This window comes from Haliaeetus leucocephalus, unplaced genomic scaffold, assembly GCF_000737465.1.
Source record: "Haliaeetus leucocephalus isolate CR32 unplaced genomic scaffold, Haliaeetus_leucocephalus-4.0 Scaffold195, whole genome shotgun sequence".
Lineage (NCBI taxonomy): Eukaryota > Metazoa > Chordata > Aves > Accipitriformes > Accipitridae > Haliaeetus > Haliaeetus leucocephalus.
The window spans coordinates 7,660,609-7,686,911 of NW_010972631.1; the positions used below are offsets into that span (position 1 = coordinate 7,660,609).

The following is a 26,303-nucleotide window of genomic DNA, read 5'->3' on the forward strand; positions in this document are numbered from 1 at the left end:
AATGGACTTCTTATTATAGATATTATTCCTAGGCATGTGTCCCTTGTGCTTTTTTTAACTCCTCTTATGGCTCAAATTGTATTTGCTATTGAAGCGTGAAATCAAATTATATTTTTTTTGACAAATCTTAGAGTAAAAAAGTTTCTGGACAGCTCTCTTCCTGTTGCACTAATTAAAATCAAAGGAAAAATGATAAAATAGCCATAAAAATGATCAGTATGGACCATATTTTTTATAATCCCATTAATTCCAATATAAAAATGAAAGTAAAAAAATGAAAAAAGCATACGTGTTGCTCTGTCAATTAATTTGTACTAATGAAAGCAATGGCTGCCATTAAATGATTTGTACACAGGGTTATTTCATTTATAAAAGCTGAATGGTACACAATGGCTACTTAACCTGAATATCTTTAGTTCTTCAAATCAAAGCAATGAGGCAATGGTGAAAGGAACAGTAGACACTTCATCTGTACTAGAGACATTTTTCAAAAGTGCAACACTGAGAATGAAAATATTAATTTAAAATGCAGACCTCATACTTCAAAAAAAAAAAAAAAAAATCTGCTTTGTAGCAATGGCAATGTAATGGCATGCCAAGGGTCCATGCGGAGGATGCTGCATCGTGAAGAGAAACGCAGCCCCTGAAGGAAGCGTGGTTTGGAAACTCTATTTTGCATCTTGAGAGTTTCAACAAAGACACTGGTTATAACAGTTCTTCGCTTCTTGGATCCCTGTTCCTATTTTGAGACTGGTGGGAAATGTTCCTGAAGTCACTGGGTCCTACTCAGCGCAGGCATAAATTGTATGACTTGCAGCAGTGGAGAATTCATGCTTGGGAGAAGAAAGCTGCTGTCCTTGGGAGCACGCTGCCACGGGGCTCTCCTATATATGATAAATAACAGAAGATGGAGGAATAACTGAGTCAGAGTGTCTGGGGGGCTTCCTGACCAGGCTTTTTCCCACAGTGAAAGTCCCTTTCCTTTTAGGCTACGTAGTCCCTGGCTCTTGATTCTCTGTTGCAATAGTGGTAGAGATAGATAGTGTTAGAGATACAGAGTGGAGATCATCTTATGCCTTTTCAAGCATCTTTGGGCATTCTGCACTTGAATCAGTTGCCACTGAAGCCCTTAGGGCCCTTTGATTTAATGCTGGTTGGATTAGCACTGTCCAGTGCCATGCTAAAAATCCTTCACCTCTTGCAGGACCTAGTCTATTCCATTTTTCTCTCGCCCCTTTTCTCCTCTCTTTTTATATGATATCCAAAGGAAATCCCTTGAGTTAATGCAAACCTGTTAATGCCCATTGGAAATTCACATACCCCTGTAAGCACTCCCAAACTTTAAGTTGAATGTTGGTCCAAAAGGCAAAAATCACGAGAAAGAATCAGGAAAATGAAATTACACAAGTTCCTGAGTCACCCCTAAATGACAAGGATCTGAGAGAACCGCAGCTGTGTCCAGTCATCTCTGCATTCCTTTAGATGTCTGCCTGTCCATCATTGCTTGTACCTTACATGACTGATAGTTTATCCCATTTGGTTTATATACGGATTTGCTTCCTATTACAATCTTCCCCGGCAATGTTAATCTCTTTGGACCTATCGCTCCTCTGTTCATGCAGGTTGCAAATTGTGGAATATATTTGTGTCGGTAACCCTGGAGCTTTGAAGCATCTTTTAGTGGAGATCAATTACAACTGGCACCTGTGGGAAAAAAGCAAGTGATCTTCTCGATTTGTTTGCCTTCTGGAAAGTCACTCGTAGGATCTTACTGCTTATTCTTCCCATCAATGCATGCATGAGCCTTTCACTTCCCTGAGATAGGAAAGGACTTTCTAGTTCTTATTTTTTCTTTTTTAAATTCCATCTTTTCCGCCTGATTTATGAGGGAAGAGGTGTTCAGGGACACTAGAGGTCACTGTAGCTTCACTGCAGGGGGAAGGAACACTTCTCTGCTGGACCAAATGGCTAGACTTGAAAAGATTTTGGTTTAATCGATAAATGCCTACAAATCTTTGCCTTTCTCCCCCGTACTCACAGCTCTGTCTGTCTTCCAGGGACCATCTTACTATACTTTTTGGTTAACTGAGCATCTTTTTGCCTCCCAGTCCCACTCCCCTACTTCCCTGCCTACCTTCCCGCATTTCTGGTCAAGTTTATCTTCTGCCCTGCTACAGCTTCAGACCTGCAGCACAACTGCTTGCTACTAGTCACAATTTATGTTTTGTTTTTCAGCTTTTCATACTGAGCCGGCTGGTGGAAACGGGAATAGGAAGAAATTGAAATGAATCAGAAGTAACTGGAGGGCCTGAGGGCGAGGGAGAATGCTTTGGATCTCGAGTCGAGACAGAAGCTAGAACTGCCAAAAATTATCACCCATGGCAAACAACAGCAAGCAAACGTACGTGCCAATTTTCAGCAGTTAACTTCCAATTAATACAGCTGTTGATTCTTACCAAGCCTACAGATGACTTTACTGAAATTAAGCTAAGTTGAACAAATACAAATGCAATGGATAGGACAGTGAGGCCTGAAGTTCAAACATTCAAGATTTCTCCACCAGTCTCATGCTAGGACCATGAACCCAAGAAATGTAGTGTTATATCTCATACCTTCAATGAGTAATAACAAGAATTTCAGGGACATAATGTCTTAAAGTTCAATCGTCAAACAGAAAAAATAAAAGAATTTCAGGGGGTTTGTGTATTTTTTCCTTTTCCAAAACAGTTTCCAGATGAAGAGAAACTATTTTTTATCTCCTTTTTCTATCATCAATTTGTACTTCTATTGTCTTTTAAATTATTTTTAAAAAGTACAAAAAAAATTGTAATAAGCTTGAGCTATAACTCAAGGGTTTCTTCCCATAAGATCCATCCCTCTAGGAATTACCATTTTTGGTAAGAGACACAATTTCCCCAGAATTCAGCTGAAGCAGATGGTTGATTTCACATGCATTCCTCTACCTTCTAGTACAGGACGCAGGCACAGCTTCCGCGGGCTGTGTCCAAGGGGATTCTTCTCAACAACAGTTGCACATTTTGACTGCTGGTATTGCCTAGCGTGTTATAGTTTAATATTCCCCACTAATTATTAGATGGAGAACTCAACTGCTATGGTTATAAAAATCCTCTTGGACTTGGGGAAGTGTCTTCACCCAAATATTCAACCCCAGATTTAGATCTCCGCAGGGTAATGCATTCCAAAAGTTCAAGTCTCAGGCAGAGAAAGGGGAACCGGGCTTCGGCAAACTGCGGCGTGCTGCGCACTGCAATTGTCCGACCAGATAAGCCTCAAAGAATTGGGACTATTGCCATCGTATTAATGTCATTGCAGGCAACAAGCAACAAGGGAATTACAAGCAGTTAAAAATAAATAAATTAAGAAACCTCCTTTGGAGAAGTAAGGAACTTTAAAGCACTACGGAGAGGAAGTAAATGGATCATGCACCTGATGTTAGTTGGCATTCTCAAACATCATGTGAATAGGCAGGATGCTGAATACCTATGTTTCCGAGGGGTGTACATCCTGAAGAGCTTCTGTTTATTACTACAAAGCTTACTAGGAGTGAGGGGAGATAGAGGACCGTGTTACTAAGCATTCCACTGCTAGGTAAGGGGTTAGGATTTCCACCTCAACTTAGATTCTGCATCACTGGCAATTTCTTTTTCATATGGTGCATGCAGAGAGTTTACAATAAATCTACTTTTAGAAACAGATACGGTATAGGAGGTGGAGAGAATTGCAGAGTATAATTTACTTGTTTCCCTCGGAGCAGGGATGAGTTTTTCCCCCAAGCTCCTATACTGGCAAAACTCCTCCTTATTGCATCAGAGAGAGTTGTCTGAATAGGGAATTCCTATTCCGGCTCACTAGTTACAACACTGGATGGGTGACGTTCACCCTTTGCAGACACCCAATGCGTGTCCTACACACAGCTTAAGACTGCTTATGCTCTCAGGATGTTGTAAGACTCATCAGTGTTGGTCTAGTTTCCTGCACAGGAAGAATTTCAGCCACATTGTATAATTGAACAGGAATAAAGATTATTTGCATTCAGTTTGTGCATTTGTAGATACGTAGAATTTAACATACAGGCTTTTTAAATAACTTGCAGATGTCTAGAACTGATTTATAGAAACATCTAATTTACAGCGTGGATATACCAGAGAGGTTGGCTACTATTACTTTTCATAAATGATTAATTAGAATACTTGTGTATAATATTTTGAGAAATACAACATACATATTTTTCTTAAAATCAATATGAAGCTACAGCCTCATAAGCACAGCTCTCTCAACTCAAATGCACAGCAACATTTAGTTACCTAATGAAAGACTGTAGGTCTATACATGACAAAACGCAAGGATTCATTTCTGTAAATATAAAAGTCATTTTGGTAGGAAAGAAAATAATTAACTTTTCCCTAAAGTAGTAAAAGTTTTTCTCCACTGTTACTAGAATGGAGTACAGAGCAAAGAGCATACTCAGAAAGCAATCCAATGCACTACTTGTGCAAACACATCTTCATTTAAAGAGTGAAGCAAGAAGCAGCTTACTTTGTTCACATAACATCCCATGCAAGTCACTCAGCATTGCGGTAAGAAAGAAGTTAAACAGTCGAGGACAGTTATCTCAAAGTACATTGCAGCAGTTTGCATTTACATTTTTACCACAAAAGACCACATACACCACACGTATTTTAAGTGGCACAAACATACAGCAATATATCACCATAAGAACAATAACCGGCCACTGACAAAACGCACCTTTTTTAAAAGGCACTGAGTGGTCCTTAGGGTTTTTACTGTAGACCAGGATCATGGGAGTTAACTAGTTCATTTTTATACCTACACTAATTTGCAGCAGTGCACATATTAGTTAAGAGTTTCTGAAGGGACAAACATCTTCCATTCGGTGAAAAAATCTGGCCGAATCATTTAAGACCACAACAGTTATCACTAACACGGAGCATGTAATATAGTTTTGACAGCTGGGGTTTTTTTTGCGTCTAGCTTCTACTTTGTAAGTAAATTTGTCTCTTTAAGTGCTTGCAGGTACGACTGGGAATAACATCTCCCATCCGCACAAATCCCTGTTTTGGAGGTATGTACTCATTTACTGCCAGCTTCAGTCTCACCTTTAAAAAAGCTGAAGTCAATGTTAAATGTTGCTGTTGAAAGAGTAGGAAATACGGCTGGTAAGCGCAAAAAGTTTGGGTCAGGCTGTAATAAATTAATGAGATCAATACGTTGCTAGCAAGCCTGTGAACGTAACTTATATGAGAAGTCACAGAACTGATGGAGCAGGTGAAGTGCTCTTGAGGGACATCTCGGAGCAAATCCAGTGCCCTGGAGTTACTGTGACACTAACAGCAGTTACGTGCCCATGGGGGGAAAGGACGGAGTCGGGCGCCGGAGGAGCAGTCTGGAAAGTGGAACGGGTGATTGATGTGAAGATATTACAGCCCTGTTTGTGCGTGAGGTCCGCGGTGCTCAGACTCCTCACAGGTGACTGGATAGCCCAGAAGAGTTTGTGAACCGCAGTGCAACTCGAGGGCGGATCTATTTCGGGGGTTGATGTGTCACCGACACTTTTTTTCCTTGTGTTTTCATCGTTTTCTGCTCGGAGGTAAACTCCGCTATGCTCCGATCGTGCCGATACCGCGGCGCCGGCTGCCGAACGCCCGCCGACTCCCGCCCCTAACGAGTTTCGGAGGTAGCGTAATTTCTCTTGTAGCCACCGAGTCCTTTCCCATCCCTAAGGATTCGAGCTAGAAATACGGCCAAGAGCAGCATCTCCTCCTCCTGCCTTAGGACCGGGCCTCTCCAGGGCTTTCTTTACAGAGCGAGGATCCCGGCGGGGTGGAAATCCCACCTGCCGAAGGGAGCCCCGAGGATGCTCCCGCAAGGCAGCACGGACCCTCGCCAAGGTGACAGTCGGGGGGGGTCCTCCTCCTGCGACCGGGGGGGTGGTGGGCTCCTTCACAAAGCCAAATTCAACTACGTGACCGTAGATTCCGTGGGGATTCCTGGAAGGCGGGAGCATCGATTTTATGGCAGAAGCCAGGGGCCGCATCCTTGCCTAGGAGCTGGGTGTGGGGAGGCTGCTCCACTCGCTTCCCTGCCTATGTTCGAACTGGGCTTCCCCCCGCAGTGGAAAAGCAAAAAATGGCCTTGTTTTTCCACACAAAAACTGGGACAAAGAAGCCAATTTCAGCAGCATTAGTCTATCGATACAAAGTTTAAAAAAATGCAGTTTGGGATTGTTATCAGTCAACAGTTACAGTTCATTGAACCTACTGTATAGAACCTGAGACATCTACAAGGCGTTAAGAAGCAGCGATTTCACAGATAAAGAAATAAAAGAAACTACAAACCTGCTAGAAGCTTCCCCTTGTTCTTTTCTTCAGGTCAGGGAGTGGGAGGGAAAAACATACTTGTTATGCAGATAGTAATCACATTACTTAGTTACAGATGATGTTAGATATATGATAAACATAAATGGATATATTAATTAACGTACAACACACACGTTACATTGCAACCACAAAAACATTCAAGCAAGACTCGTAACTACAATGCTTCTGAAAAAGAAACTTCTCGGTTGTTTTAACACATGCATAACATGCTTAGTACATACCACTGCAGACTGAGTTGGCAAAGCACTTAGGCAAAATGCATTGCTGACACATATATAACAGAAAGCTGTAGGCTCTTATTAGATAAAGTTATCTCTGGTAAATAAAAAGGTTTAATTTTAGGATAGCACAGCAATACGCTTATTTAAAATAACAAGTAGATGCACTTTTGAGGGACAGTCATATTTTAGAATATTTTAGGTGGGATACAGCTTCATTATTTATGTAATTTTATATCCATCCATTTATACCAATGCTGCCTTCAACCTGTTTGTATATATCAAAAATCAATATTCCGTGTAACTTTTAATTTAAATGCTCCTTTTAGTTTGGAGCATTTTGGAGTTACAGTTGTGGTAATGGATTACTTATGGCTCTGTTCTTGTCAACTCTTTGAAATTCAAAGATCAGCTTTGGGTACCCAGCCAAACCTCTTTTTGGCTGAGCTTTCTGGCACACGATTACCTTTTTACTGTCATGTGGATGTTCATCACCCAGCTTTGAGAGAAACCACTAATTCTCTTGCACTGTCTGCAATAACAACAGTTAGGATGCTTATCAGAGCTTTCCCATAAGGCTCTTAGCGCTCTCCTTTTTGATCTTTATCAAGTCACTTTTACTTCCTGACTTGTGCCCCGTATTGACTCAGTCAACTTATTACCTTCTGGTAAATCTTGTACTGAATTATTGAAGTCTTGGGCTGCCAGCGCTCTGTGAATTCTCACCCAGACTAGGACAGCAAATATTTCCTGTCTGCCAAACTGTGACATCAGGTCTTTTTAGTCATTTTCCACTGACTGTGTGTGTAACTGAGGATGTAGTTTGCCCTAAGGAAATACTGAATATATCAGAAGTTATGACGAAAAGGAGCAGAATCCCCAGTGCATTCACCTGCAGAATACCTCGAGGCGCTCGTCCTTTGGAAAGGTAGATCTGCAGCCACAGCCTGACACAGAGGCATGGGCACAAAAATAACATTAAGTCAAGGAACAGGCTCTGCACTAAACTTAGTATTTTTCTCCTTAGAGAGAATTGGAACTGGGTGAGACATAAACCTTGATATACGAGTGAGTTTGGGGGAAAACGTGGTGTTTCTTAGCTAAATGGCAATGGTTTGTATTTGTCCCACTGTCCTGGGCTCCTAGATAATATTGATCTGATTTGTTAGTGAAATTTTTAATGAGAGGACTTAAGAAGACAAAACAAGACGAAAGAGACAAATAGTAATTCTCTATAAGCTTGAACAGACATCGAGAACAGCACCAGCTGCCATATTTGTACCTACTTTGTAGGGCTGCAGGTATGCAAGGCCTTCAAATGAGGCTTCCAGGTAGCAATGGAAACCGATTTCTCATCAGCCGCATAACTACGCCATACACACTACGTGCAGGATATATGGTAAAAAAGAAAAAACAAGGCAAGAGGGAGCAGGGGATGAAACAAAAAATTGAAAAGCAGATTAGTAACCAATACAAGTCATGGCTTTCTTTTATCATTCATAGCACTGATACATGCCTGAGGGGAGGAAGAATACTTTCATAATATCGCCAGGTGGCTGTCAGGTTTGTTCGGCTGGCGTCGGTAGAATAAAACCGCCAAGAAGCCTGGTATGGGGAAACAATAGAAAAGCACAAAGGAACCAAGAACATGAAGTGACCATGCCACCGCACTGATTACAGAGAGAGGGGATTTTGCTCAGACTGGGATGTGCTCTATTAGGTTGATTAAGGAAATACCAGTAAAAAACCTACCAAAACTTTTGTGAATCACAGTACACGTTACGCGATAAAGTAAGAGTTACTGGCTTCGCGGAAGCACCAGAAGATATTCAGCACATAAAGGTGCTCAAAAAAGCATCGCAGGGATTTATTGGTGACAAGTCCATAGGGGACACCCACACAAACTTGCAGTCTGAGGTAAAGAAAGTGTCATAATACATTTTGTAAATGATAATGAAAACCAGACAAAAAGCATTTAGAAGAAAAGAGAAGTATTCTCTGTGGTTTGAAACACCGCTAAATGTTCAAAAACATGAAACAAATAATTTCAAAGGTGAGTGACCAAAGCATAGCATTGAAAATGTATTCACTATTTAGATTTATAAGGCCACGTAGACAGTAAGACAGATCCTCGGTTCTACAAACTGGAACAGCTTCCCTGATGTCAGCATAACTATATTAATTTGTACTAGCTGAGTATCTGTGCTTTCCTGTATATTGTCAACTGTTAAATGTCATCCAGGTATTCTTGTACAGAGTCTGTGTTTTCCTACTGCATATCTCCCAGAAATACATCTAGTATTCATCTACAGATGGAGAACCTGTCACTTATTTTGTAAATTGTTCCACTGGTTGGTCATTCTTATTGTCAAAAATCTCTGCATTGTTTTTAATTTGAAACTCTTTGGGTTTGGCTTATAGCCAGAGATACTTGTTATGTTTCTGTCTGCTACATTAAATAGTCCTGGAAGTTTCAGTACTTCCTCTCTGGACTTTGATGTTCAAATAATATTCACACTGAATATTTCTTATAAACTGAAGAAATTAAGAAAAGTATGTCCATATGAAATATTTCAGTTTTCTATAGCGATACCTTAGCTATCTTTAAGTCAGGTAAAGGCTCTAGCAGACAGTATATCTATGGCAACAGAGGAGTTAGCACAGACTAATTCTACAGAGTAGCTGATTAGAAAATACACATTATCCTGATAAGCTACAGCACACTGATTTCCAAGGTAGTTCATTATCAATATCCACACCAGACAATTTAAAAAAGCCTGGGCACTGTTACAGTAGACAATGATATGCAGTTCAGACACATCCTGCATTTACAAACATGAAATTTTCTCCAGTCCTGGACTCATTTTTTCCAATGTTTTATTTGCTTTCTCCAATTTTCCAGTCTCATTTACAAACTGCAGATGCTGAGTTGGTACGTAGCATGTCAGTACCAGCATCACCATACACAGTGGTAATATCAGCCTTCTCCTACTTGTTACCTTTCTGGTTCTGTACCTAAGGACCATAATAAACCAGCTGGAGTAACATGCTGGGAACTTGTATGAAGCTCTTGACCCTTCTTTCCCACTCTTTCTCATCTGTGTATCTCATCCTTGGTCAAATCCTCCCCAGAGTTACTAGTACTGGGATAGAGGCCTCTTGTAAGAGCCTGAATTCATTGTTTCTAGATCAAGTTTTGTATTTGGCATATTGAGACATTTGGCAGGAATTGCTCCACCCTGTAAAGTCACCCTGATCATCCTTGGGTTCATTCCCGTGTGCCTGCCCTCATCTTTCCTACTCTGCCAGGCCTTCTGCCATTGGCAAATATTTCCATCAGCAAGTTTGTATTAATTTCCAGATCACTGAAAATGCTGAACTTGAAAATGAACACGTGAATGCTGAACAGCCGTCTCAAATATTTAGTATTTAATAATCATTGAACAGTAATAATGGAAAACATATATTAACTTTAAGAATGCTTCAAAGACAGCCTGGCATCTATCCTGAACTTATCAGGGAAGTCTAGTATATTCATGCTCAGCTTCTTTATTTGCATTTATTATTTCAGAACTAAAAAACCAGCATAAATGGTAAACATAAAATGCTTGGGATCCCAAGAAAATAAACTAGGATGCTAGAAGATTATTTCCCCCTTTGTTTTTTCAGTGCATCAAGTAGAGTAAAGCTTGGTGCAAAATCAATCTTTAGAGGATTTTCTCATTTTTAACTAGGACTGTTAATAAAGGAAAAACCCATGAAAAGCAGCTGTTTAACAAATATCATGCCACTTTCGCTTAAAAAAAAGTCTTTCTCAATTGTTGATCTGCACCATCATGCCAATATTGGAGCTGAAACCACTTCAGACAATCTCAGACATTTTGGAATCGCTAGCGCCTACTTTTCCAGCTTTTGAACTGACTAACAGCAAAAGCAATTCTCTGGGTGGGACACACTTCATTTTCACCAAGTATATCACTCATTGGAGCCCTCTAAACCCTGTACTAGATGAAAAGTAGCTTAATATAGGCAAGAGTGCTGTGCTGTCAGTTGGGTTGTCTAGGGATCAATTCTATTTTTCCAAGTAATTCGCTAACTGCAGGCATGCAATTGACATCTTCGACTTGGTTTCTTCAGCACGGATAGAAGAACTCAAAAACTACACATAGAAATGCTATAGACACAATTATGGCAACACACGGCAATCACTGCACAAGATTATTTCATGAAACTAACCAATCTGTTAAATGTTATTTCCACAAAATTTCCAAATTGAAATAATAAAACTTGCTCCAATATGTACTTTAAATTACCTAGTATTATCTTTTCACTGATTTCATATTTACCTGAATTAGACTGGCAGCTGGATTCCTCCTTTTCTCAAAGTGTTTCTGACGATGCTGCTCCTGCACTTTTAAAGCGAATCCTGAGCCAAGGATGCCCTGCAATACAATACGTCATTTATCATTATGTAGGTAGTTTTTTCAACAAACATACATAATCAACTAGAAAGATTTTGTGAAGATCGTTATGCCATATGATTGCTTCAGATAACACATTTATGACAGTACAGGACAGTATAAGGCTTAACAACCGTGTCCCTTTCCTGGTGAAGCAGGAGACTCCTTACTTACGAGGTAACATCTGTGGTGCTCCCAGTGGCCACTCATCCCAACCATTGCTTGGGTTTGTGCTACACTGTGTTCCTGCAACTCTAAAGGCCACGCGGATATACATATATATATGTGTGTGTACATATATATATATAAAATCAAGCAGGAACATTCAGAGGAACTTATGCCAGGAATGATGATGAAATGACCAGCTGCCAGATATGCCAGATATATACAGACCGCAAAGTCCGTATCTGCAGTGCTTATTATAACTTTTGATTTTGGAAAAGTTAGAAAATGTCTTGCTTAACAGTTTAAGACCATTTCTTCTCACTCTTTCCTATCTAAATAATCCCCATTGTTCATCCTATAGGCTATGAAAAGCTGATGATGAAACCTCTCCCCTTTTAGCCTTTTTACTTTTGAATAAGTAAGATAAATTTGACTGCTACTGAACAGACCCAAAGATTGAGAATGTTTCCCTCCTTGGCTTGCAAGGAGTGTAATATTTCTGCTGGGCATGTCTGCATTGTAAGAAAGAGTATTTCCACTTGATTTTTAGTCAGGATAAAATAATATCAGAAATGCTCAAGATTCACACATATGTCTTGTTTTACAGACAGGCTCAACACTGAAGTGTTTATGAGGAAAATGAGTATCTGTACGTAGATACTACACAAGGAACAAAATTTCTGGCATCTCTAATATATAAGGTTATTCACCTTTAACATGTTCATTGTAGTCCTGCTAAAACTAACTTTCTTGTTAGGTGACAAAGGGAATTAATTACAGTAGCTGCCACTAAATGTCAAAGATTCACAAACAGGTAATGTATTATAATTATAATCATAATCATAATGCATTATAATACTCTAGAGATACTGAAATACTCTCTGTACTTAGAGTAAGAAACAAATGCAGTACACCAGATGATTCAATGCTGTTGGCAAATGCTGACTTTTAATCTTGGTTTGTCTATCTGGTTGAAAACAAATGTATTATTACAACACACATGTTTTATAGTGATCTATGGATACTGAATCTGAGTATTAAAGTATTGCTTTTCTGTATATGTTGCACTGGATGCAATACAACAAAATACAAATGTCACTTCTGACTTCATGCTTATTCAATACTAATTTAAAAAAGAAAGGAAATTCACTCACAAAAATGAAAAGTTATTTCTGAAGCTACACTATATTTTAGCTATTAGATGATTCCCATTTCTATTAAAGTCTCTGGATCATTGATAAAAGCAATGTAAATAAACTGTCACGCTTATTTACAATCATTCACAGAAAATGATAGTTGCATTTTTACATTCAACGACATTAACTTTTGGTTGATTTAATCCCTTCTGCTACTCTCTGTTGGTAGCCTGAACATGGCCATACAAGACAACCTATTAGAAATATCTCACTATTTTTTTCAATAGAATCTAACTCAGAAAAACATATCAACTGATTTTTTTTTCAAAAATCTGAAAGAAAAGCAGTAATATATAAGCCACAATTCATAAAAAAGAAAGGAATTTCAACAATATACAATAGTATGTTACCCAATTTAGGATTATTTCCCAGTTTTGTCCATGCCAAAGAAACTCCCCAAAATTCAAGCAATGACCCCAAACCTTTCGTTTGGATTTTGGATAGCAGTTCCCTAGTGTTGTCACAGAGCAGCCTTCAGCTTCCTACGATACGCTGTATCATAACAGCGGGAGGAGCTACAGAAGTTTCTATTACCTTTTTACAAATTTTATAGGCATACTCACAGCAGGTAGTGCAAAGAAAGAAATGCCAAGTAGCGCAAATCCTGCAGAAAGCAACCTTCCAAGCCAAGTAAGAGGAGTTTTGTCTCCGTAGCCAATGGTTGTCAATGTGATCTAAAAAGAAACGAATTAACATCGTGGTTTACCAGAAGTCACGGAGGGATTAGTTGCAGATTATTTATGTTGTGTGAAACAGCGTTTCCACTAAATAATCCAAGACACGACATATATATATATATATATATATAGTTGTTTCTAAAAGAAAACCAAACATAGATAAATTAATGTTAATACATTTTTCTATTAAAACTTAATACCGTTTATCACTGAATAAAACCAAGATAAATAATAAATATGAGAAAAACACCTAAATAAGCAATAAATAGGTTAAAAAAACCCAAAACCAGAAGGTCTGGGATCTCAAAGTTGAGTCAAATGATGGGAAATTACTTGTGTCGGGCAGAAAAAAGCGTTCTTTTCCATGGTCGTAAAGGTGTTTCACCTATTTTCTGCAGGGAAATATAACTGTATGTATTTGCACAACTACACAAATATAATAGTGGAAAAATACAGTAGGGAGGAAGTTGAAGTTCGCAGATGATATGAAGTCAAAGGAAGAGCAAGCAGCAGCTGCATTTTCCACAAGACCATCAGTACAATTTGAAGTGGATTATCTTCTGAAACACAAACCCCAGTAATCAGTAGCTGGAAGGAAATTTAAGTAAAGTTCCTGGTCCTTTCCCCTTCCTTATGAGAGGCTCAGGTATACCTATATCACTCCTGATGTGAAGGTCCAAAGACTACGACTACTACGCGGCAGATGCAGAGGTACCTCAGGCTGTTGGACAACATTAGCTTGGACCTACGTGGGGAGAGGTCAGAGAGGAAGAGGATGGCATCTGCAATTCCTTCACCTGGTGGGTGTCGTCAGAGGCTCAGCACATAGATATTTCAAAAGTTGTGCTGTGGAGGCCAGCACCCGCGCCGTGGAGCACCGGAGTTTGGTACTGGTGGGAGGGCTCTCCACGTGCAACTCGTTGGCCACGGGCAACGTAGAAATGCAAATGCCGCTGGGATAATGGTGCGTGGTTGTGGTTTACCAACCGTATCTCCAAGGCAAAAGATTCCGGCTTCAAGCCTGCGTGTGGCTGAGGGTCTTCACCGACCCAAGGAAACGTCCTCCAGGCTATTCGTGGCCTGGGAAGCGTGCCTGTCCCAAACCTGGGGACTGGGCTGGTGGGAGAAAGTCACGGCTCTGCGTTTCCCTCGTGGGGAGTGGGGACCCAGCCCGCTGCAGAGCCGAGGATTTCCAAAGAGCGGGTGGGAAGCGGCAGGGCACATGCTCGGGCAACGGCACATGCTGTTAAAGGACAAAGATAGACAACGGTAGGCTGAATGCCAAGGACTCCAGAGCCTGTTATTAGCGGAGAACATGTGCACGGAGAATTATTTCACATCGTGTACCAAATGTGGGCAAGTTCAGGCTTAGCAAATATTCTGGCAGGAACGAATTCTTCAGGAAAATGCCTTCTAGAGACATTATTTTGCTTCCAGCTTCCTCAAAGTTCATTCCTAGGCAAGACGGCCAAAGCAATTCTATTTAATGCTGGGGTCACCACAGGACAAAAGAAGGAAAGTCTTTTGGAAGTAATTAGATTTCAACTATTTAGGGCTCTCTAGATAGTAAACAGTGCTTTTAATTGCTCCCATTGTTGGGAACAAGCTGTGGGTGTAATTCACCCTGAGAGCGCCATAGTGACTGAAAGAGAGTGAGCTGAACTAAGGCTGCAGCTGAAATTTCAAGTGGTTATCAAGTCTCAAGTTTTGTAATGCTAGCCCGGTCACAGACACACCACCTCGCGTGCTTATCAGGTCTCGCTCTCCTTCCTTGCTCCTCTTCACTTCCCTGCCCCATCCCCTCTCCCCGGCTTTTGCTGGACTCTTTGGAGAGCCAACGCAACCCAGGAAGGTGGAGAGAATTATCCACGTTTCTGCGTGGTTTGTTTCTGCTCTTTCGGTGAGTTGTGTTAGCTCGTGGAGGTGCCTAACGAATTCCAGAGCCTGCACGAGGCAGCGTGTGGCTGAGATGGAGCGATAAGGAGGAAGGGAGATGGGAAGGCAGCTCCCTCTTTCCCTGAAGAGCTGATGCAACCACGCTCTTGCCCTGGCAGAGGGGCTCGATTTGGATTTCCTTTGTCGGCTGAAGAAGGTTTTCCCAGCTCTTCTCGTCAGAGCGCAAGTGCAGAACACTTTGAGGCTATTAAGACCCTGAGAGCAGCGAAGCGCTTGAACAAATGAATCCCTGAATAAAAGTTTGTCAAAATTCGCTTCCAGGACAGCCACTGCGAAACAGTTTGAGGCTCTGGAACAAGCCTGGTTTCTTGGCTTCTGTCCAGCTCCCTATCTCTGCCAGACGCTGGAAAGTACAGAGATATCTCCTGCCTGGGCTGACAAGAAGGAAACAGAACTAAGTGTCATCTGCATATTAATGATATTGCCACCGAAGTGTCTTCCGAAGAAGTCAAAGATAAACTTGAACCTTTGGGATCCGACATCTGGGAGCGATCCAAAACCAGGAGCAGTCACACAGACTGTATCTCTGGAACTTATCCAAAGAAAATAACAAGACCATATTAAAGCCCTTCCCCTCATTCTTTCAGGTCCTGAGGACTTAATGGTATCAGTCTGTGATTAAGAATATCAGTGGCTTCTTGCTCACATTGAGCTGTTTTATCTCGGGATGGTCTTTACATGGGCGTATAGGTGTCAGCACCGTGCCGTATCGCCTTACTCAACACTGGACAAATGGGTTTGATCTTCATTTTATGTTCCTCTCATCACACAACTAAGAAAATATTTTCCCAGACAACTTCAGGGTCAAGTTCAGGAATAATCCTCCGCATCTTTGTTGGTGCTGCAAGCAAATGACTAAACCAGTGGCCAGGCCCTGACTGGCATAATGCTGAGGTTAAATTAACTGAACAGGCTGTGGAAAACTACTGGACGTGAGACCATGACAACATGAGAAATTTCCAGACGTCACTGATAATAACATAAGAAGCAGAGAGAAGTTACAGCTAGCACTGTGAGGGAAGGTTGGATCCCATGGGTGGTTAAGGGAGAAGTGACCAAAGTTCAAAGGTGACCGGCAGAAATTATTTGGGACCTTTCAGGGATCACAGTCTTGCAAGGACAATGGCACCTAGGTGACGGCATCAGCGGTACCGTACAAGGCCAAGAGTGACGAGGTGACAGAACTACAAAATCTGTAAGAAACCTGTGCAGGTAATTAGGGAGAGGTTGTATATTTGAGAGGAGACTTGGTCAGAGGAAGCAAAGTGGTGAAAAAGAGGATCAAGATACTGTAAAAGAAATAACTAGGTGCGCAAATCATGTCTTTCTGGGGATACCAGCTGAGGAGCCCCGTGTCTGATCAGCACAGCCTAAACCAGGACAATAAACCAAATCCTTTAGAGTTTACCTGTACAGGACTCATTTCACCTAACTTGAAAAATAAAATGCTTAGGTGTTTAGCATGTCTGGTCACCGCAATGGAAAGAGAGATTCCTCCAGCGGGTAACTCATCCTATCCTAAAATGTAGGACTTGGGCTTGCCAGAAGTGTCTAGTGCCACCGGCGACGCCCTAGGGCATCTGAACAGGGACCACCCGCAGGAGAGGCAGCGGACCTCCAGCAGATCTCCCAGGGCACTGTATGTCTGTGTTCAAGCAACTGAATCACATTCCTACATGGCTAAACGAGCCAGCTGAGTCCTATCTTGTGTACCAGATGCAAAACACTCCGTTTTGGTTGCTTCTATAAATGAGGTGTCTGGACAGACCAGCCAGGGCAAGCAGTGTCATCTGGCTAGACTCAGAACTCACAAAGATGATAGAACTTCTGTTGTATCTCATTGCTGGAGCTAATAAATATGCTAATAGTAAGTGAGGTAATATAATAATGATAATGAATGTGATTATATAAGCTAGGTGCCTTCAATTAGACGAGATAGGACCCAGGAGGCCCCCCTCTCTACCCTAATATTTCTTTCTGATGTCATTTTATGTCCTGCTAGCAGTATTTACCTTTGGAAACTTTACCTGACATCAATTAACTGAAAAAAATGTAGTTCGCTCATGCTATCATTACATTAAATGGGAAGAATGTCATCGATATTAACTCATTTGAGCTAGTAATTGTGACAATATTATTCAGTGTAATATGTTTTGTTCACCTACAGGTCACTGTGGAGTGCCAGAGCCATTCTGTATCCAACTGTAACTACTGGACACCACTTGAAAATAATGACTTACTAAGAGAAACTCTGTCAAATGTGCAAGAGAGGCAGGAATCTTAATTGCATTACATCTGCAGGTAAAACTAATTAACGTACAAACTAAATGCCACTATAAGCACACACAGTTCTAGCTAACACTAGCAGTTCTCAGAAAACCATGCATGGTTTGCTTTTGAAATACTTAAGTTTTTAAATTGATCTTTTGTTCCCGTGTAGTTTGGTTATTCTATTCTGCTAAATGAATTTACCTTCTCTACCAAAGCACATTTTGAACTTGAGCTCTTCATATAACACACCCTGTTGGGTGCTGTTGTGTTTGGCAGCACTGAGGGGACCCCAACGCCAAGAATATTCACAACAGTAACATTAGCGTGATGTTTAAGCTGCGCATTGCACAGTACAACGTGCAATTGCAAATACGGTGGAGTATTCATATGTAAATATCAGGATGCCATATCCTGCCTTTCATCTCAGCACAAAAATGCAGGCTTCAGAAATGGAGTCAGTGAAATGACCGTAGCAGGGTATGGCCCTCAAATAATTTGAATTGATGAACGGGTTAATTGCTGCATGCTGGGTCTGGTCTTGTAAGGGGGGGCAAAAGTGCCCCTAAAAGCCTGAAATTTAAGGTGACTATTTTTGCCTGACTTCAGTGGAGTCTTTTCTTTCTTGTACCTCTGCCATCACAGAATTCAGTCTGGGATTTGGTAGATGCTCTGTGGTTTAAGTTAGAACAACTTTTGCAAATAAACAAATCAATGAGGCTAAGCATTGATTTCCCCTAGAATGCCATACAATCTGACCTTTTCAAAATCTGCATGTGGGTTACTCTGGCAGTAAAAACAACCATGACTAAGAAGCACATTATGCATTTCCCACATACTGTTTTACATATTATACAAAAAATACTATTATTAAAATGGCAAAGATAACAGGTAAGGGGGAACACTGATTTTCAGTAACTTTGTGCACTTAAGCACATTAAAAATTTAAATGTATTCATGTCACACACTTGGGAAAGAAAAAAAGATATAGAAATATACAACACAGATTGTTTTCAGGTTTTTGATTACAGTTTGTTGTTTTTCCTGCTGATGTCAAGAAAAGATTCCTATTTTCTCAGTTGCACTACTTATCTGACCTATGAGTCATACTTTTTCACTTCATAGTGTACAAAATATTTTAAGCACCACTTTATACAATGATTATTTTTTAGCGGGGCTTTTCCTTAAAAAATAGCAGTCAGCAGGTAGTGGAGAAGCAAATTCTAAAATAAAGACCTTGTTCCTGCTGCCGGAGCTGTTGAGGGAGAAGGATCTGGATCTAACCTGAGCCTCAGCCAGATGTCAGAGTTGAGGTCTGAGGTTGCTGGGACCATCCCGTTCCTCACCCATAGGTTTCCCCAGCAGGCGGGGGGGTAAAATCCTCTGCTTAGTCCAAACTCCCTAAGTCACCCACGGCTTTGCGGAGAGGAATCGAGCGGCTGAAAACCCGCCTTGCCAGACCCATCCCCTGCCACCGGAGGGTCTCTCGCAGGACCGCGTCCCCACTGCCACCCCCGAAGGGGCAACGGTGTTTGCAGACCGCCGGAGCCAGGGTACCCATCAGCGAGGACCCCAGCGTCCCAAGCCAGATGCTTCCCAACCGCATCAATCCAGGCAGGTTAGAAAGCTTTAAGCCAAACCTAGACCTCAGCTTTTGAAGAAAAGTGAAACAAAATAAACTGCAGTGAGGGGACCGAGGGTAAAACCTTCTCTCATGACTTTAGCCGATATGAATTTTACATGTGTTTGGATTACAGGATAAAAATGTGTATTTTATCAGAGATCTGTCTTGATGCCCTAAAGCAACAAGTTTCGGGAAAAATATTTTTGTATATTTGTAGATGCACAAGTAAGACCTACTAGGTCTGGCTTTTCCAAGCTCCCAATTCTGTGCACTGGTAACACAGAAATCTAGTCTCTAGGGGAGACGTGTAACAAATGATTAACCCTTCGATGAACAAACTTCAAATACAAACTAATACAAATACTAATACAAAACCAAACTAATCCTACTAATAGGCAATGACCTTGACCTTTGCTCAAAATGTAACCAAAACTTATTAAAAATATTTCTCAAGGATTTCAAGCATTTTGGAAAGGGCTTTTGCACGGTCCGTCTACGTGTGCTCTGAGCCTGCGGATACCACTGAGTGCAGATGAAGTCTTGTCAGCAGAAGGTCTGAGGTGCGAAAGCTTCATTTCTGCATCCCTCTGGTGAGGAGAGGTGGCAGAGGCTGGTTCAGATCTTGCACTTATTCCAGGAAAACTAATGAGTGCTCTAGGTTATGTCAGTATTAATGATCTCACGGGCATCACGTCACTACTCAGACACTGTCGGAGCTCATGGTGTTTGTTCTACTGCATCAGAAGGAAAAGAAAAGCAGTTTATACTGCCTGGCAATGGCTCTGCCGTAGGCTTTGTTGGGGCAGGTTTCTTAAGCTGCCTAAGTAACTCCCACACAGTGCAGGCGTCTAGCTCACTACAGGGCATTTTTAAGCAAAAAACCCTACACACTATGCCATTAAAAAAAAATTTCAAAATTTCAGACCTAGTTTATCATTGTTCATTTAAAGCCTGGTCTATTTAAACATGTAAGCATTCCTATAATCCTCCTTCTTTCAGAAAAGCAGTCAGGCATGTACTTAGATCCCACAGTTTTCAACAAAGGAAAACCAATTGATTTGATAGTTAAGCATGAGCTCAACTAAATCAGGGCTTTTATACCTGTAAAAATAACACTGCTGAACCAGAATAGGAATATTTATTCTTGCTTTTTCTGCTCTAGGTACAGAGGAGGGAGAAACAACATCATTCTAAGGGTGCTGATGATACTCTTCCCTTCACCGCAAAGCTGATGTGAGAATTTTTTCCCTCTTTCTTTCCTGACACTTGTTCCTCTTCCTGCACTGCAGCTTACAGCCCTCTGATTCGGATCAAAGCAGCTCTTTGTGGGACCATATTACAAACTGTATTACTGAAAGGATCTGGGTTAAAAAATAAAATGCTTTCTTCTCTAGAAGGTTTAGTGGTCTGGTTTGCAGCAGGAACACAAAAACAGCTGTTCTGCAAGATGGGGTGAAATGAACTATGGATGTGCAAGAGAACAGCTGGAGGAAGAAGCTTCTCAGACCAGTTTTCTGCCAGTGGAAACAATTCACTGAACAGCACACTAAGTTAAAATCCACAGTAGGTGAAATTCTAGCATACCGGTTAAAGAGTGTGTATTATTTTTCTGTACTTACTGTGCCCCACCAGAGAGCATCTGCATATGTGGAGAATTGGTTATTTGCATCTTTTTCCACCAGATAAACCAGGAAAGATGAAAAGATGAGTACTAAAAATCCTATGTACCAGGCTGTGATTAATTCCTAGATAAAAGAAACCAGAGATCAATATCCATTTGAAAGACTGAACAGAATGGCATTTCAAGGAAGACATACTGAAAAGATCTATATATTTTTTTTGGCATTTGAGCAGTTAAAAGTCAAATGCTTCCCTACGGATGCAAATTTTCTCTGAAAGTGGACCAAATCCAGTCCTGTGATGCTTCAGCAACTTCACCAGTATATGTCAAATTACAACAGCGTATCAAGGACAACATTTTCAACATATTGCAAAAACTGTTAGCATTTAACATGGCCTGATGTATCTGTGCTAATGCCTATTACAACTTGATGTTACTTCAGAAAATTTTAGGTATTCTGCTCAAAACTGTTAAATGTTTGTTTCCTTGGCTTCTTGTTGAATCACATCGAGTGAAACTATCAACCAGACAAAATCAGCATCTAGCATTACGTACCTTGCTATGTGCATAAACTACTGAACCTAATAATTTCCAAGTGCCTCCTCTTCGGTCCATGCGCACCATACGAAGGATCTGTAGGAAACGAAGACTTCTCAGTGCTGATGTTGCAAAAATGTTACCCTGAGTTTTTGCAGAAACAACTGCTATTGAAGCGATGAGAACAATGATGTCTGAAAGAAATACATTACAGAAAACATTAATGACCGAGCACCAATAAATAACACATACACGTACATGAGCTGAATGAGAGGACAAAAGAGAGACTCCTGCGGTGGGTGGGAAACCGAAGGACTGAGATTCCTCTTTGAGGTAGGGATGTGAGGTCAGGGCTGGTGTCAAAAACTACCCTGGGAGCCTCCAGGGTGAAAACTGAGGGTAGTAATTTTGAAAACGTGGATAAATGGAGCAGTGTTGAAGGAACCTCATCAGCTTTGAAGCCTGATGTAGCAAACTGTATAAATCAGTAGATGGATTTGAACTTTTCCCTTTTGTATCTTTTCCCATAGCAACTTTCTTATGAAACGGCAAAAAAGAAAACAAAGATAAGAAAAAAATAGAGCAGCCCAAGTGGCGAGAGTCCAGTGGAACCGGACTTAGAAGCACAGGTATTAATTTCCTATGAGTACAAACACTGTGTGGTTGAGGCATGTAGTTTCTGGACACAACTCCCCTGATGTACCGTTTCCTGGAAAGGAAGAAATACAGTGCTGAGTACTCAGAAGCATTCTTTCAGCTGGCAGCCTGGAAAGTTTGTTGAAACCCAGCAAGTGTTAGGATTTATTTCTTCAGGTCACAGATTCAAACTGTGAGAGTGAGTTCGTTCCGCATGAACTAATCAGCCAACCGCCCTTAATGCCAGAACAGCATTTAAAGGGAGATGAGGAAAAGCAGGACAGTGATGGCACACGGATGCTGCGTGAAGGCATAATGTTCTTTTACGATGATTGGGGCAGACACACCGGTGTGCACAGAGGGGAACAGCATAGAACACGCTCTGTGTTACTTCATCACCTCATAATTAATTTCCTAACCTTCTTCAAAAGCTTAAAGAGCCTCTGTAAAAAAATACCTGCTTTAAACCTTAGGATTTTGTGGTGTTTGTGTGTTTCTATGCAAGGATAACCTAAACCCATGTTTGCCAGTGAAGAACTGAAAGGAAGTTCTTGTTGACACGAGTTTTGCTTCTTTTGTGTTGGGTATGAACGCTCATCTTGTCCCAAGCACAGCTCCTACAAGTCAAGAATGACCCAGCAAGTGGAAAGGTCAGTTCCATCCAGTACAGTAGAAAATAGCCTTGGTTCATGCTGCTCAGCCACCAAAGAAAGCTGAGGTCCAAATACCCTTGTCTGCAAACATCCTGGGTTTCTTTGAACTCACCTATGGATGGCTTTGTCCTCTTATTACAATACTAAAGGTACAGACAATCTGTGGTTTAAGGAGCAGGACACTAAATTAAATTGTGGAAATCCTTGTCACAAGATGCTATAAGTTTACTTAAGTTCAAAGCCAGCAGGATGATCTCATGGGAGAAGATTTAATCATGGGCTAATTAATACCAAGAGCCCACTTCTGGCTCAGGACTTCTCCAATTAGCAGGCTGTTGGAGGCTGAGAGACTCTTATGGAGAAATATCATTGCATGTTTGCCCCGCTCATGTAATCTTCTCTGACCGTTCACTGTTGGCTAGTGTGTCGCTGTTGGACACAGTGTGTTAGGCTAGGCTGACCTTATGCCTGTCTTATGCTCTGACATTTTCAAATGCCTTTGGCTACTACATAGGTGGATCATAGGTGGCTACTATATAATTGGCTTCCAAAAAAGCTGGATTTGCCTCTAGATGTAAATCCAACATGTTCAGAGATGAAGAAGAGCCAGAAATAGATAAAGTATCCTGGGGTGTCTCCGCCAAGAACGAGTCTCAAGAGCACGACAACCAGATGCAGGAGGTCTGGGTGAGAATTCAGAAATAGGACAACTGACCAGGAAAAGTTAGACATCACAAATTCTAACGGAGATCAGAAAAATAGATGGGGTGGGATTCAGCTCCACGTGAAGACATTTAAATTTAGGTGTCCGCATGTGAAGCAGGTGCCTAAACTCCCCGTGCAGCCCAAGGAAATCACGTCAGCTGAGAGAGGTGCAGCTAATCCTCAGGAAGGCTGCCCAGCTGACCCGTGCTCTGGGCTCGGTACAAAAAAGGCTCGGTTCAGCTGCCCGAATGTATTGGTCCAGTGCCATTTGAGATGCCTTAAGGTATCTGAGACATCCCCTAGGTCTGGCAGCTATGCTCTCGGACCTGGGAAGGCTGTGCCCTTCAGGAGAAGTCGCTGGAGAGCGGGGAATATCACGTAACAGGGGACACTTCTATGTACGCCGCCGAACTAAGCCCTAGATCTTGACCGACTATGCTGGAAGTATAGACACGTAGCACACATGTACCCACCTACAAGCAAACTTCTATATTTAGGTGTGTTTATCTGGATCTGAGGCTCACATAGAGCATGCTGGAAATCCTTGAGCAACACGGACTGTGTTGAAGAAAGACCATCCCTGGTGACTAACACGATGGCAAGGTTAGCTTGGCTTGTCCCACGCTGCTCCGAGCAGAGCAGCAATGTAAGAGCCATTTTTAATTAGTGGTGACTGGCTAGCAGCAAATCAGATATCGTTAGAAAAGCAGCGTGCACTTCTGCAAATCATTCTTAGACCTTAGGAGAGAGTAAGGTCACCCGAATATTATGAATTATGCATTTGGTCTCAAAATTATTAAAGTGTTTACTGGGGGTTTTTGTTACCCTCAACCACTATCAATAGGACAGTTTGTTACAAAAGCCAACGATTTGCCCCTGATCTTATCCCTGCCCATTCCAGGAGCTCTGACAGCTTTCCTTATAACATGGAGTTTCCTGGAGGTCCCCCCACTGCAAAAAATTCAAATTAATTCAGTTTTGCCAGCACTGCACAGCATCTGCCCTGTGCTGCTGGGAACCCTCTGCCCCACTGAGGGTCTCTGGTCCCCTCTGACCACGAGAGACAAAGAAACCAACAGCACCATAGCTGTCTTTTCCCTTTTTTAAAGTGTTGGTTCAAGGGAGTTATCTACTTGTGTATAACCTTCTAGATGGAGAGTAGGGATAGGGAGAGGCAAAAGGAGGAGAGCCTGGGGAAACGGGGGAGCAGAAAACACACTGGCACATGTTTAAAAAACAGTTGGAGGGAAGAGAGCCTTCCCAGGCTAGGCTGGTGGTTTTTTCACACCTTGCTTTCTCATCTTCTTCACCTCTTCACAATACACCCACCCCTCCCAAACCACCCCCCTCCCCAGCTCCTCAGGCTGGGAATAGGGAAGGAAAGAGCGTGTCCATTGCCTGAGGCAGCGCTCCCTGGCTGCGTTTCCCTCGGAAGCAGGGAAGGCAGGCAGGCACATTATTTCAGCATAGCTTAACTTGCCAGGAACAGGTGTAAGATAAATCAAAATAAACCCTTCTTGGAATGAAATCAGAGTCCAAAGGCAAGTTTGCAACAGTTGAAAGTCACTTCTGAATATGTTAAACTTGCTTGGTTTTCTTATCTAAGCACACCCTGGAAAAATGAAAAGTTAAGTACTTTATGATTTTCTCCCTGCCACATTTTTTTCCAGCAAACCTCAGGTGCCATTTGCCCTCTTTTAAGCAAGAGAGCAAATATTCTTCTGAACTTTCCTTCATACTCCGCTTGAATTTAGCTAAAATCTCCATGGTATTTCTGTATTTTAAGGAGGCTTTAGCAAACTTCTATCAATATTTTCCTCTTTAACTTTTAGTGGCAAAACTGGGAAATCAAGAAGAAGTAAACAGCAACATTTCAATTAATTTAATGGGGACTCAAGTTTCACTCTGTATCTTGCTGTAAAGCACAGGAAAGTTTGGGATATGAGAGTGAGTAATGGGCAGTATAATTCCAAACTTCTCGGTAATGACTTATTAGAAGACAGAAGTTTCTGATGTACATTTACTTCTTTGAGTTTTTCCAAGCTAATACCTTGTGCCTGATCTTCCAAAATGTTAAGCGTCTCTTCAGCTATGATGCTGATTTTATTCACTCTTTAGAAGTCTCTCTCATATTTTTATCCTGCAGATAGCACCCTCTGTCGTTAACTCCAGTCTGAGATTTCAGATCTTCTCAGCAGCTTTTGCAATGTTCACTTTTGAACACTTCATTTCAAATTAAATTTCAAACAATGGATTCTTCCATTTCAGACATTTCACCTAGTATCTCTCAAGAAACCGCTGAGATCACGTGAAAGTTTGTTAATAGTAACTTAACAAAGGCTTTTTTAGTTGACGGCCACCATGTTAATAACCGGGGGGCCCCCTGAAAAATAAAAAAAGAGGAACCCAGAACTCACGTGTGTAATAGATTACACTTGTATATTGTCCAATCTCACTAAAATAGTGACTTATAAGTCAAGACGAGTAACTGAAGCCCAGTAATGCAACAACCTGAGTAGCTCCTGAGAGGTGGGCCAGCCTGAGCTCCCCACCTCCCAGAGGAAAGACAATGTTGGGTGGCCTTACCCTGCTCAAGCCCAGTTAGAAACTCTGGATCGCTTGGATTACTGGTGGAGGTGTGGTTAGCATTTCTAAGCTGTAAGCACTTCTGATGGCAACTCTGTGACTGAGATTGATAATGATAAAAAAGGAGGTATCACAAATCATCGTAACGGATTGTTTTACTGCTAATGACTTTTTCAATGTAACTTTCCTACTATGAACTTCTTGGATGTCGTGGGATTTTACAGTATTCAAAGGTATCATGCTAATGGACCCAGTTACATAGGGGAAAGGGCGAACACAGCAGCTTTACTTGGATATTGCAAAACATCCCAAAGCCTTGATGTGCCATCAGGACAATCTCTAAAATTACAGAAAGAATGTCAAGATGATATTAGGAAATGTAATTAATGACAATCTCTCATCTGCTCAAAGCTCACGTACATGCTCAGACTAATAGACATTCTCTTTCTCTCTTTCATATTCTTCAAAGACTTAGTGTATAAGAAGATGTTACCGAGAGCTTTTCCTATTGCCTGCATTTAATGCTGATGTGTTGGAACGTCCTTTCCTTCTAAAAAAAATGACACTTTGAGCCCATACAGG

The 26,303-nt window shown here is 41.3% G+C and overlaps 1 protein-coding gene across 1 annotated transcript in view; it reads right to left on the bottom strand.

Annotated features, from left to right (window-relative positions):
* Window positions 1–26,303, bottom strand: part of KCNQ5 (potassium voltage-gated channel, KQT-like subfamily, member 5) — a 283,665-nt gene that overhangs the window by 25,118 nt on the left and 232,244 nt on the right. Inside the window, exons 4-9 of the mRNA XM_010565781.1 lie at window positions 21,160–21,335; window positions 20,603–20,728; window positions 13,022–13,132; window positions 10,984–11,079; window positions 7,924–8,018; window positions 6,378–6,404 (exon numbers count right to left, since the gene is read on the bottom strand). Coding sequence (XP_010564083.1) covers window positions 6,378–6,404; window positions 7,924–8,018; window positions 10,984–11,079; window positions 13,022–13,132; window positions 20,603–20,728; window positions 21,160–21,335 — 631 coding nt within the window. The remainder of the gene's footprint in view (window positions 1–6,377; window positions 6,405–7,923; window positions 8,019–10,983; window positions 11,080–13,021; window positions 13,133–20,602; window positions 20,729–21,159; window positions 21,336–26,303) is intronic.